Source organism: Monodelphis domestica, chromosome 3 (genome assembly GCF_027887165.1).
Source record: "Monodelphis domestica isolate mMonDom1 chromosome 3, mMonDom1.pri, whole genome shotgun sequence".
Taxonomy (NCBI): Eukaryota; Metazoa; Chordata; class Mammalia; order Didelphimorphia; family Didelphidae; genus Monodelphis; species Monodelphis domestica.
The window spans coordinates 402,703,834-402,717,573 of NC_077229.1; the positions used below are offsets into that span (position 1 = coordinate 402,703,834).

The 13,740-nt window shown below is 36.8% G+C and overlaps 1 protein-coding gene across 14 annotated transcripts in view; it reads left to right on the top strand.

Moving 5' to 3' along the window:
* FHOD3 (formin homology 2 domain containing 3) overlaps positions 1-13,740 on the top strand; it is a 719,587-nt gene that overhangs the window by 373,276 nt on the left and 332,571 nt on the right. For all 14 annotated transcript variants that reach the window (XM_007486745.3, XM_007486741.3, XM_007486739.3 and 11 more), the window contains exon 5: positions 4,654-4,759. In XM_007486745.3, coding sequence (XP_007486807.2) covers positions 4,654-4,759 — 106 coding nt within the window. The remainder of the gene's footprint in view (positions 1-4,653; positions 4,760-13,740) is intronic.

Sequence of the window (13,740 nt, forward strand, 5' to 3'; positions counted from 1 at the left end):
GCATCTTGGGCTATTTTGCCCCTTTTTAGGCAATCTGGAGGCCTGCCACTCCCAGGGGTGGGGTGAGAGTGGTGTCATCATATTGATGATAGCTAGGCTAGCACCATTTCTGCAGAGTGTACTACAGCTCCCAATTCCCATGTGCAAGGGATTCTTTCAACCTCAGCTTCTTTGGTAGTTGGGATGACAGGTGTGCACCACCTGTAATCTAGACCTCCTAGAAAAAGTGGAGGCCCTCAGAAGTGGTGTCATTTCCAAGGTGATATAGATAATAAGTGGCAAAACACATATTTGAAACTAGGTCCTTTTACTACAAATTGAGCATTCTTTTTATTATATCATACTGATTCCTTTCTCATGTAATTGGTTATACATCAGTTAACTAAACAAGCAAGCCTTTTTTTTTGTATACTCAGAATAAACAGCTATCTAGGAACATCTGCCACATAGCAATAGCAGTTCCCATCCTCATAATTATTCTTTGGGTAAGGCATTGTTTCTAGAAGCCCGCTGTTAAATTTTTTTGACATATCCAGTTTTATTTATTATTTACATCCAAGAAGAGATTATGCTCTTCATTCAAACAATAAACTTTTTAAAAAAGCATATTCATTTCACATTTACATATTAGAAACCCATATGATAGAGGAATAATCCAGAGACTTTGAATGACAGAGCCTGGAAGAAATGCAAAGGTTTCTATCCACAGCAGGGGATGGTTGAGAAGGCTTGGAATCTTGAGGGAAGAAGAGATTCCAGGGAAAGGCAGTTGATCTCTCTGACTTGAGACTGCAAAGGTGATAGTCTGATCAGAGATTGTCTCCTGAGCTATTCAAATCACTAATTGAACTTAATTCACTATTTCCCCCCAAAGATAGCAGGAAGTGTGGCAGAAACCTGAAAAGAATAAGGAACAGCATAACAAGATCTCACAGAGCTCCTGTGACACCCTTGGTCTGGACATTGGCTCTGCTGTGACAAAGCCCAGGGGTCACAAACATGAACCTCTCAGAGACCAGGCTGACAAGCCTGAGTCTCAACTTTGGAGGGAGGGAAAGGGATATTTAAGACAGACAGGGACTTCCTTTCTTCTCTTTCCTATGTACCCTAACCTTCAGACATCTTTCTTATTTTACCTCTAACCACAATTCTTAGAATAAAGTTGTCAGTTATCCTAAAGTGATTTCTTTGTCATAGTGGAAGAGGGAGAGAGCTAATTTATCTCTCTTTCTCCAAGGGAAGAGGTTCACCTTTTAAATCAGTTATTAGAAGGTAGTAATGACAGGGTTGGTGGGGACATATATTTTGAAGGAGACTGGAGGGGGGAATCCATCTCACCCTCCTTCTACCTTTTGGACATTTATCATCAACTCTTTCTCCATTATACCCAAACCAACCCTCTAATATACCCACTGTTAAAATTTGCATAAATTCCCTTAAGTGGAATTGAATTAAATCCACTCCAAGGAACAACGTTTAACATAGGATTCGCTAATTTTTACTCTAGACATTAGCAAGGCCTTGGGGAAATAGGACAGAGGATTTGATTTGTTAGAAAGAAAGAAAAGGATTCCCAAAAGGTCCATTGATACTACCTAAGATGGTCATAATACAGTGAGTTGATCTAGTAGACACTTCATGTGTTGGGGAGTAGAAGAACCCCATTGTCTCCAAGTCTTTTAATCCTCTCAAATCTGAAATTTCTTCATCTGTAAGATGAAGAGATTGTCCCAGAATATCTCTTAAATTCTACGGATAATAGTCAATTCAGGACCTCACAAGGCCAGACCATTCTTTTGTAGACAGCTTGAATCTTTAAGCAATTTTTCTTTTTTACCTATTGCTAAATATAAAACTCTCATCTGGGGCCACATAGAATAAGTTTATTCCTTTTTTTCACGTCATAGACATTCATATATTTAAAGACAGATATCAGAGAGTTCCCAGCACAGTTTCCTTGCTATTCTGGGTGTTTAAATGGATTAATCAGTGTACCCTTTAAAATGTGATGCCCAGATGCAGAATATAGCAACAGCTCCCTTCTTCTACTATTATTCTCTCTCTCTCTCTCTCTCTCTCTCAGAAAATTAGGGCAAATTTTGCCTGTTTTTACTTTTCCAGAAAATATATTCCACAGTTCTTCTATGCCATTTCATAAGCTGGCTACTCTAGCTTGGTATATAATTTATCTGGGCCAGCATTCAAAGTTTCTAGATGACCCCTTATTATCTCTTCACGTATTTGAAGCTCTAATTCCCTCTTGGTTATATTGATTTACTCCTCTTAGGTTGAGGATAGTTTTATTTGATAGAGACTATGGAATCAACATTAGAATTACATTTTCCCCCTTCTTTGTTGTCTGTTAAGACTATCAAATTTATTCTAAATGTCAGGTAAGGTCTAACCTTCATTGTTTTTCTGGACTCTACCATATATTACAAAGCTCTTTCAAGTGTCGTGATAGCATTATTCAGAAGCTTCAGATAATTTTCACTTTTCTGTTTTTCTGTTAATGTTCTTACCTTCTTTTAAAAAAAATAGACCTTGGTTATGTGTCCCTTCATCCAATTTCTGTATATTGTCCTTGAAAATCTGAGTACATTAAAGAACTCCTTTCAAGGCCACATTGTTTTTGACACATGCCTCCTTTTTCTTATTCTTTGGGATCATTAATTCATGATTCCATTGTCAGAACTTTAAATTTTTAAAAGGCTTCTCATCCCTCCTGAGATGTCTTCCTTATTCATCTAAGTTCATTGTATCACAGCATCTCAGAGTTGGAACAAATCTGCAATATTATATCCTTCAATCTCATATCTAATGCATGAATGTACTCTAAAGTATTTCCAATAAATTTATCTCTTGTTTAGTGGAATGGAAGCTGTCTATAAACACGATTAGAGAGTATAATTATTAGGTCTGGATAACATAACAGAGAATACTGTCTGAATCTGGAAAGTGGGAGAAAAATTCTACTTTGCTGTCCTTATCCCAATCACAGCCCTCATTTTATAGATGAGAAAGTTTGAGATAGGTCTAGAGAAGGTGATCATTGCCAACATCACTCATCTAATTAGTGTCAGCTGAAACTAGAATTCCTGGGATACCAAACATGAAAAAAGTTAAATTCAAAAGATACTTAAAGGAAAAACCAAGAGAGAGCACAGTGCTTTCATTCTTCATCTTCCCCCCTCTCCCGCCCCATTCCCATCATTTGCATTGCATGCAGAAAAAAATCAAGTCCTTTTGGCCTGCAGAATAATTGCTTATCTCTGGGACAGTGGAAAGAGTTATGAATTGCAAATCAGAGGACCTGAGTTTAAATCCTGCTCTGCCACTTATGACCTGTGTGACCTTGGGCACACTCTCAGCCCCAGTTTTCTCATATGCAAAATGAGGGGAGTGGACTCCTAGGCTCATTGAATTCCTTTTCAACTCTAAGTAGAGAAGACTATGGTCAACATACCAAGAAAAACATGTTATATAGTTTTTATTATTAAAAAATGAATTATAACCAGGTAAAGTACAGTGAATGTGGCATATCTTTTTGGATACTAAGAGTGGTAAGTCTTCAGAGTTATCATGCATAGTTAAATGGGAAGGATTTTTTCTTTCCAGCTCATGATTTCACTGTTAAAGGGGACTCTGGTGTTGTTATTCATCTCAGTCATCCAGATCAAAAACTCTTCTATAACTTCGTCTTAGAGAGCTGCCTGGTATAAGGAAAAATAAAATAATTGGCCATGTTACATAACCAGAATGTGGCAAAAGTACAGTTTGAACCTAGGTCTTCCTGACCTTAAATCTGGCCCTTTATCCACTATTCCATAATAACTCTCAATGGGATCTTACCTGTAGAAATAATTTTTAAAAATTCTCTAATAGTTTTTATTGCATTTTCCCCAATATGTTTTCTGACATTTTGAGATGCAAATTCACTTTGTCCTCTCTTCCCTCCCTGAGAAGGCAAGCAATCTGATATAAGTTATACGCGTGCTACCATGCAATACATATTTCCATAGTTGTCAGGTTGTGAAAGAAGATATAGGTTACACATAGAAGAAAATATTCATGAAGGAAATAGAGTGAAAAGTGGTATGCTTTGATCTGCATTCAGACTTCATCAGTTCTTTCTATTGTTATGGATAGCATTTTTCATCATAAGTCTTTTGGAATTGGCCTGAATCCTTTCATTGCTGATAATAGTAAAAATATTTACATATGATCATCATACACTATTCTGGTTACTATGTATACTGCTCTCCTGGTTCTGCTCCCTTCATTTTGCATCAGTTCATTTAAATCTTTCCAGATTTTAGAAATATATTTTAAAAAAGACAATAGATGTTTAGTCCAACATGAAACTTTGGAGTAAATGGGAGTTGCAAAGACTGAAAACAACAATCAAAACAAAAGACAGTATAAAAAAAAACTTCTGACAAATTAGAGAACATCCACTTGTCTCCTCTTTTTTAGCTGTCTGAAGAGTTTATAAATACAAAGTTATTAAATTTCTCTGGGAATATTTAGGTAAACTTATTAAAAAAACAAAAATATTGGTGGGAATATTGCTTCACTAGTTTGAGTTTGATTTAACATGTAACCTAGAGAGAAACCATGTATGACATCATTTTTTCTCCCCTTTCCTATCAGGATGACAAGGATTTGGTACATGAATTTGTTGTGGCTGAAGGTCTCACTTGCTTAATAAAAGTGGGAGCAGAGGCAGACCAGAATTATCAAAACTACATACTTAGAGGTAAGTAACTAGCCTTACTTCCATGACTCTCTTGAAGAATGGCATTGGTTTTCTTATTTAAAATATTTAACTATCTAATAGTTTGTTTGTTTTTTTAGTTCAGACCTGTCTAGAGTCCATTTTACAGGTATTAGAAACTTCTAACTGGGAAATCCTTCATGCCTTTGCAGATAGGTAACTGCTTTCAGCTTTTAGTCTTGAAGAATTGCTTGAGAAGTTGTGACTTGCATAAGGCCACACAGCCAAAGTGTATCAGAGGCAGAACTTTAAAACCAGGCCATCTTGATTATGAGGCCAACCCTCTATTCTGCCTCTCATATCTGATATATTATTCAGGGAACTTCCATTTCAAGGTTCATATGATACAGAAGAAAAATCTTTGTTATGAACCACTATTTCTACTTGCTAACCTCAGAGACAACTTTATGAGTTTCATGAAAAAAGTTCCCTCTGAAAGTTTTCTTCAAAATTTTTCCTATATTACATGTTATATAATTTTTGATTATTGTTTTCAGACATTTTGTGGTCCATATTCTCTCCCTCCTTTCCTCACTCTCTGGCACCACCCTTACCTCTCTAAGATAGCAGGCAGCATGATATAGGTTTTACATGTGTTATTGCCTCCCAGAATAAAAAAAAAAACAACAATGCAACTTTCTGTCTTAGAATCAATACAAAGTATTGGTTCCAAGGCAGAAGAGCAGTAAGATCTAGGCAATTGGGGTTAAGCATCTTGCTCACACTGATAGGAAGTATCTGAGGCCAGCTTTGAACTCAGGACCTTCTACCTCCAGGCTTGACTCTCTCCACTGAACTCCTTAGCTGTCTTTCCTCCCAAAGTTTTGAGAGCATTGAATGCTCAAGAGAATTATTCAAATATTTCTGTTAGCAAAAAGTGTACAATGCTAGAGTGTACTTAGATGAAATTTGGTCATCAATATGTAGGGTGTCCAGGATAAAAGAAGTCCAAATTAATTCTTAGTTTATTGCACCCAATTGGGGGTAATTTGGTTTCATGATAGTCACGAAGAACCCCAAACTTGAGGTCATTTTCCCCATTGATGTGTATGGCCCCTCTGCCTCCTTGTCAAAGACTTTGGCAAAGCAGAGAATTGACTTGTTCCCATAAGGAAAATGTCAACTCTTCATGTTCTTGGGTCTTGAGTAAGGGATAAATCCTTGTAATATGTGATTAAAGATCAAGTTAACTAGAATTATAAGGCAGTCAGAACTGAATTGTCCTCACATAGTTCCTGGCATATCCTCCAGCCATAGCCATTATTATCTTCTCTGCACTGTCATTATCCTCTTACCCAACTCCCTGGGCTTCTTCTTCCTTCTCTCCTTGCCTCACACTGCCTTATCCAAAAACCCATGTCAAAGAACAGAAAAACACAAAGGAAAAACAGTAAAATTTGAAAAAAGCAAATGTTAGCATTTTCTTTGCATTGGATAAACATATCAAATTTCACACATGTATTTTGGAACCCATTCCTAGTTGCTGTTCTGCTTTGTTCTATCTTAGAATAGAAATTCCAAAAGGCCTAGGAATCTTTACTTTTTAGAAATTTATAATCTTTTGCCATGCTGATGGTGGAATCTCACTAAAACTGTTAAAGTTATGCTTTGTTGATAAACCATATAATTTATTATTCAAGAAAAGACTTGAGATGAGATAGAGTTGGAGGATACAAGTCATCATCCTCAGCTTTCTGATGGGTTAGCACATGAAACAGGCATTAGACTCCTTTGGTTTGGCCCCAGGAGGCAGAACAAGGAGTGTTGGGTTGGCGAATTTAGGCATGATTTAATAAAAATTTTCCCAACATTTTTTGAAAAAATGAAACGAACTGCTATTAGAGGTAGTAGGCTGTCCTTAATTGGATGTGCCTAAGTTACATACTTACACATATGCTATATGTGTTTGTGTGTATATGCATGTGTGTGTGTGTGTGTGACAGCTAAATAGCTCATTGGATAGAATGCTGGGCCTAAAGTCAAGAAGACCTGAATTTAAATTTGACTTCAGATACTTCTTAACTGTGTAATCTTGGCCAAGACACTTAAGCTCTGGTTGCCTGACAAAAGGACCCACTATATGCACTGGAGAAGGAAATGGAAAATCACATCAATATTTTTGCTAAGAAAATCCCATGGATAGCTATGGGCCATGGTGTCATGGTGAGTTGGACATGACTAAATGCTTGAAGAACCACATATGTCTATGCTGCATGTGGAGACACATGGAAATTGCCTCTCCCATTAGAATACAAACTTCTCTAGGCCATGAACTAGTTTTGCTTTTTCTCTATGTGTTCCTAGTGTTTACCATAGTGGCTGGAACATAGTAAGTATTTAATGCACATTAATGGTTTGACAAATTGAGTATATCTTTTACCCATTGACTTCAATTTTTCTTTTTTAGATGAATTTCAAATAAGATGAACTAGGGAAGGACAGTTTCAATTCTAAGTTAAATAAGAATCTGGATTTTAGGTATTCATCAGCAGATAAAGTTACCCTGGACTATTTTGTCACCTTGGATGAGAACATAGAATGCATTATTATCCAATTTTCAGGTGGCATAAAGCTGGATAGAATAACTAAATACCACGACACAATCAAAATTCTAAATGATTTAAACAGACTAACATACCTTGGTTTGAGCCAATAAGCTAACACTTGTTTAGTGATTTTACTGGTATAGGGAACTCCATGATAGGAAAACCTCTAGTGATTTAGGGTGGCATCTTCTTTACAACTTAGAGTCTTAGAGAATTGCCAGTAGTATTGAAACTTAACTGAAAGGTGAAATGACTTGCTTAGGGTCCCACAGCCAAGATATATTAGAGGCAGGATTGATTCCAGGTCATCTTGGCTTTGAGGGTGTCTCTTTATCCATTATACCTTACTGCCTCTTCTAAGATAAATAGCATTGAATAGAATAAATGTAAAAATCCCTTAAAGCTCAAGCAATTAGCTACAAGTTGTTAAGGAGGAACAATCATTATTATTTTTCAAATTTAAATTTACTTGTTTGTTATATTAGAATCTCCAGTTAACTCCCTCCCTCCCTTTCCTCTTCCCATTAGAGAAAGCATCATTTGAAAACAAGGTATCTGCATATATAAAATTGTTTTACTTATTTCTATTCATTAGTTCTTTCTCTGGAGGTGGACATACACAAATCATCCTTCAAACAATATTTCTTTTGCTGTATACAAGTTCTCTTGGTTCTACTAATTTCATTCTTCATAATTTCATGTAGGACTTTCCATACTCTTTCCAAAATTAACTTGCTTGTCATTTCTTGTAGTGAAGTAGTATTCCATTGCAATCATATGCTATCATTATTGAGGATGCATTCAGTTTGTATTGGTTGTAAAATTACTAGCAAAATCCACTCTTTAGCATAAGTATCCTTTCTAAAAATATTGGTGACTCAGAATTTCTATGTACATCATTAGGTCTAGTCATCACATGATTATGTTTTGGGTTACAAAGAATTTCCAATGCCTGGAAATAGGAGTCCCAACATAACATCTTGACAGTAAATATGAACATAGTCCACCAACGTATACTTAGGCTATAGAGGAGACTCGAAGATTGTGTAGGTGTGAAGTCATTGAGCATAATTAGAGGCAATCTATTTCTTGATTATTTCATTTTCATGTTGCCCTTTTACTAACATGCCAGGGAAGTAGATTCTGGGGAATTTAAGGGACTAGTTTGTGTCTTTGGGTTTTAACATAGAGAAAATATAAATATCTCTTAGTTTTTCCTATTTAGTAATGCCTGATTGCCTTGCTACTCCCAGTTAGTGTTACCGAAGTCTATTTCTCTATATTTAAGCCAGCAGCTTAGTAACTTGGTAGGTAATCATATTTGTAATTGTGGAAAACACAGTCACCTGTGAACGATTCTCCTAGTTAGCCAGCCACCAGAAGCTTTTGGTGTGATTGATTGAAAAAAAAATAATATTAGGCTAATTCATAAAACTACATTCAGAATTTATATCCAACAGTGGGTGTATTTAGGAAAATGTATGAATCATTTACCCACAATTCTAGAAGGAAATAACATTTGTAGAATCTTTACTATTTTCCCCATATCTGTTTTTAGAACATTTTGAATTTATCTTTCCTCTCCTCCTTCCCCCTCTCCCCTACCCCTGGATATTTGAAAGCTATTACTTCAATTTGATGTCAGCTCTTTTCAAGTTCCAGGGATCTCTGTGTACTTTCAGTTTAGGGTCATTTCTGCAGAGAGATAAAGATAAGCTTTGAATTATTTGAATTATAGTGGAACCAAGTTTCTCCATACATGAGTAGGCTTTTAAGAAGAACATTGAATGTACAAGTAAAAAAAACATTTTCTGTATTATTATTTTTGGATGACTATAGTGAATAATCTAAAGCTTTCATGATAATCATGTACTTAATAGAAATCTAATTTGGCGTTTCATTACAATGGTAATTGAAATAAAATATTTGAAAGTTTTTAGAAAAGAAGAGAACATATTTTAAAGAATTCACATATTGATATGCTGAAACTTACATATAATATGCCCCTATGTCCAGTGCTAATAACTTCAGAAAGTTCCTGTCATTTATCTAATCCAGAAATATGGGGAATAGCTGAAGGAGTTTATCCAAATTATAAATGACTTTACACTGGGAAATTAAGCTTTAAGAAAAAGCTCTACTGATAGATATCATGATGAAACACTGCAAATGGAATTTGAATTAGGGGTATGCTTCATTCAGCCTGCACAGGCTTGTACCTGCTTGGGAGCTGATTGTTAAATTTTCAGTGAGGCCATTTACACCTCTAAAATTGGCAAAAACTACAAATCAGCACTTGATTTATTGTTTTGTTGACTGTCTAGAAGTAAGAAAATGGTGGAAAAATGTTAACTATGCAGCTTAAATTTACAAGTGTGTCAAACAGTTTTTGGAGAGCACACACCTTGTTCAGGGGGACCTCTGCAGCCCCCGAAACTAAACTGTTATAAACTAAACTAACCCATTTACAAAAGGAATTGCCATGGTATCTCCAAAATATGTTTTGGCCTGAGTTTTAGGAAAAGGAGGGAAGTTTTCCTGTAGCCATTTAGTCCTTGTCACTTTGATTGTTTCTGTTTCTAATGACTCAAAATGATGTGGGTGGAGCTGGACATCCTGGCTAACTGAATCATGGTAGTTGTGGTGAGGTATAGAAGTTTAAATAAGTCTAAATTATATTTGTTATATGTATAGGTTATATGGTTTTATATAATTTTTTACATGGTGAGCCTTTGTACAACTACCACATAATGAACATTCTTACTCATTACTCTAGGGAAATGGCCAATCTCACCTCTTCTGCTGTATCTTTTAAGTAAAATATTAGAAGTAACTTTTAAGTAACTAAAAATTAGAACAATACTAATAAGAGGGGAAATATTAGTCCCTTCATTCAAATATTATAGTTTTTTTCAAATTAGATTAAAGGACTGAAAATCCTAGCTTCCTTCTTCAAAGAGGGGAAGTGTATACATTGTCAGTCTCAATTGATATTAGTTTAGCTCAGTGATGGAGAACCTTTGAGAGAAGAGTGCCAGGTCCCACCCCCACGCCCACTCTGACTGCATGCTGTGTCCCACCACTCCCACCAAGTGCCAGGCATGCCTGGCTCCTCCCTACCCCACACAAGAGAGGGAAAAAACACTTCCATTGGGCTTCTGGGTGGAGGGGCAGGTGAAATGAGGAATGTCCTCAGGGAGTGTAGAGAGGGGAAGGGGAGCTTCTGGAGTGCTCCATGTCTCTCCACCTCTAGCACCTGTGAGCTGCCCACCTTACCCCGCTGTGAGCTCCCATTGGCTGTTAGGCAGAGGGGCAGGGGTTGTGTAAAAATGTCTTCAGGTGAGGTGGGGAGGGGGAGGGGAGTAGCTCTGCCCAAGTCCTTCTGCCTTTCTAATAATGGACTCTGGGGGTGGGGCTGGGGCTGGGGGAGGATGTTGACCATATGCCTATAGACAGTGTTCTGCATGCCATCTTTGGCACCCATGTCATAGGTTCCCCATCACTGGTTTAGTTGAACTGCTTCCCTGACTCCTCTCTTCCATTCCTTTTTATTCTTGTTATAAAGTTTGACCGTCTGGTGATGGGATGGCTAGGAAGATATTTAGAAATAAAGGTGATATTAAAAATAAAAGATATAAATATTTTTAAATTTCCAAAATACACTATTGATTTAAGTGCAGATTTATACTTTAAATGAGATCTCTTTGAAAAATACATAATACACATATATACACAAAGTTAGATCCACTGACAATAACCATAATTATAGGCTGTGCTTAGTCTAGCTAGATTTGGGGGGAAAGGGGAACATATATTTGGAACCAACAAGATATCAGCTATCTTTTCTATTTGAGACTCACTAAGAACTTCTATTGCTCAGCCAAGCTCCTGAAGACCCTAAGAATGCTTTGGCATATGGAATTGTGCTCCATTCCTGGTATTTGGCTAATCAAAACATTTAATTTTCAACATGTAATCTTAAACAAAGATACTGTACCCCTTTTTTGGCTTGAATCATGGGCTGTAAAACTTGTAAATCCACCACTGGGCAGCTCCCTATGAGAATAGTCAGATTGTTCTTTAGGTCGGAAAATGTCCTCACGTGCCCCTCCCACTAGACCTAGAAAAGAGAATTCCAGTCTTGTCATTCACCCACAGAGTATCATACCGTTATATTACAGACTAAATGGAATGCTTGTTTATCTAGACAGGAACAGAAACTGGCATGACTTCTAATCTAGGATTATCCTTTGAATGTCCACATTGCAATGTACAGTCATCGAGTCCCAATTACAAATGCCCTTTCACATTAATACTACTGATAATTACATAGGGCTGTTGTGGAATTAAGAAATAAAGCAGGAGATTGCATATTTTCCTCATCACCAGTCCTGATTGCTTTGTAGGCAACAAGATAGAGTAGAATCAGGTGCTCCCTCTTCTCTGTGTGATGTTGGATAAGAAACTTCACCTATTCCTTTATCTGAAAAATTAGAATAAAAATGTCATCTACACTTACCTCACAGGCTGGATTATAGATCCTTCATAGATGAGGGAACTGAAGCCTTGGGAAGTTTTGACTTGGGCAGCTAAGCAGCACCATGGAAACAAAGTGTTGGGCTCAGAGTTGTCTACAAGAAGACCTGAGTTCAAATCTAACTTCATGCATTTACTAGCTTTTTCACTTTGGGTAAATTACTTAACCTCTCTTAGTCTTAGTTTTCTCATCTATAAAATGAATGTAATTATAGAACCTCCCGCCCAGTATTGTTATAAGGAGAAAATAAGATTAGGCAGTGAGGTGATACAGTGGATACAGTGCTGACCGTGGTCTTAGAAAGATCTGAGTTCAAATCTTATTTCAGTCACTTGCTTGCTGTGTACTCTGGGCAAGTCACTTTAATTGTCTGAATCAGTTTCCTCAACTTTAAAGTGATAATATAACTAGCATTTGCCTTGTTATGAGAACCATATGAGATAATATTTGTAAAATGCTTAGCACAGTGCCTGGCGCATTGTGGGTACTTAATAAACATTTCCTTCCCTCCTCCCTCCGTCTTTTCCTCCTTCCTTGCTTCCTAGTAGTATCAGTAATGGGATTCTACAATGGGAAACTCACTATTGGCCCCAGCCTTGGTTGGGGGAAGAAGAGGAAGGAGAGCAGAAGCCTCTCCCTTTAAAGGTCACTGAGTGAGCAGCAGTTGCTTGAGGGGAAGATATGGAGCAAATAGTGCATGGGGACCAACCGGAAGCACCTGGATGTGTAAGAGGCCAAAGCACAGATCTCATCCTTCATTGGTGTGTGTGTGTGTGTGTGTAAGAGACACTCCAATATTCCTTTCCATTTGCTATATGTTGTAGGGAGTTTCTAATATGAAATAATGTGACCTTCCCCTCTCAAATTATGGATCCATTTAAAACATTTATATGTGACTGTTGAGCTTCTTCCCTCCAAGTCTTATGCTGCTGCTAATTCCTTCTAATGCTAATTTTTGTTCAATTAAATTAAATGAATGTGAAAATGAAAATTGTTATCAAAACAAATTTAGTCTAAAATACATGCTAGGCCAATGTATATATCATTATAAAGCTAATTTGATTTCTACCGGACCAAGTTAGAATAACACACACACACACACACACACACACACACACACACTTTAAGGCTTAATTAATTGCATTGTATAGTTTGGGGGTGGGGCGGGAATCCCAACTAGCTGTACATTTTTATGCTTTGGGGGTAATAGATAAGTGATACAATTTAAATTTTCATAGGATAGCTTTGGCCCTGGACAGAAACTTAGAAGTCGGCTGATCTAGTTTCTTTATTTTAGTGATGGAGAAACTGAGGCTTTATTGATACATTTTTGCATTTTAATTATTGATACATTATTGAATGTATATGTGTGTGTGTGTGTGTGTGTGTGTGTGTGTGTGTGTGTGTGTGTGGCATATAAATATATGTGTATAGGCAAATGACTCATTCTCAGTCTAACTATGTTGTAAAAATTTCTTTAATAAATTAAATTCCCTATCTCAGCCACCAAATTAAGAAAAAGTCTGGCTAACTAAACAATGAAGAAGGCCAGCATGGGCCATAATAGTTCATGGTGCCTCATACAGAGCAGATATTTGATAAATATTTGTAGAATTGATGAATTGACTGCGTTTCCAAGATAGCAATTTCACTAATGTGATGGTGTTCCTAGGAGTATAGTCCAATTAGATGGGACTTGAACATTTGGTCTGTACAATTCAGTCAGACTCATTTAAACAGTAGCAACATGAAATAAGGATCTAAAAATATAGGTTACTTTTGCCACTTCCATTGCAACATTTCTTCTATCTGTTACCTTCTTTCTGTTTGCACAGTCACAATCTAAATTCAGTTCTTCATTACCTCTCATTTGGATTATC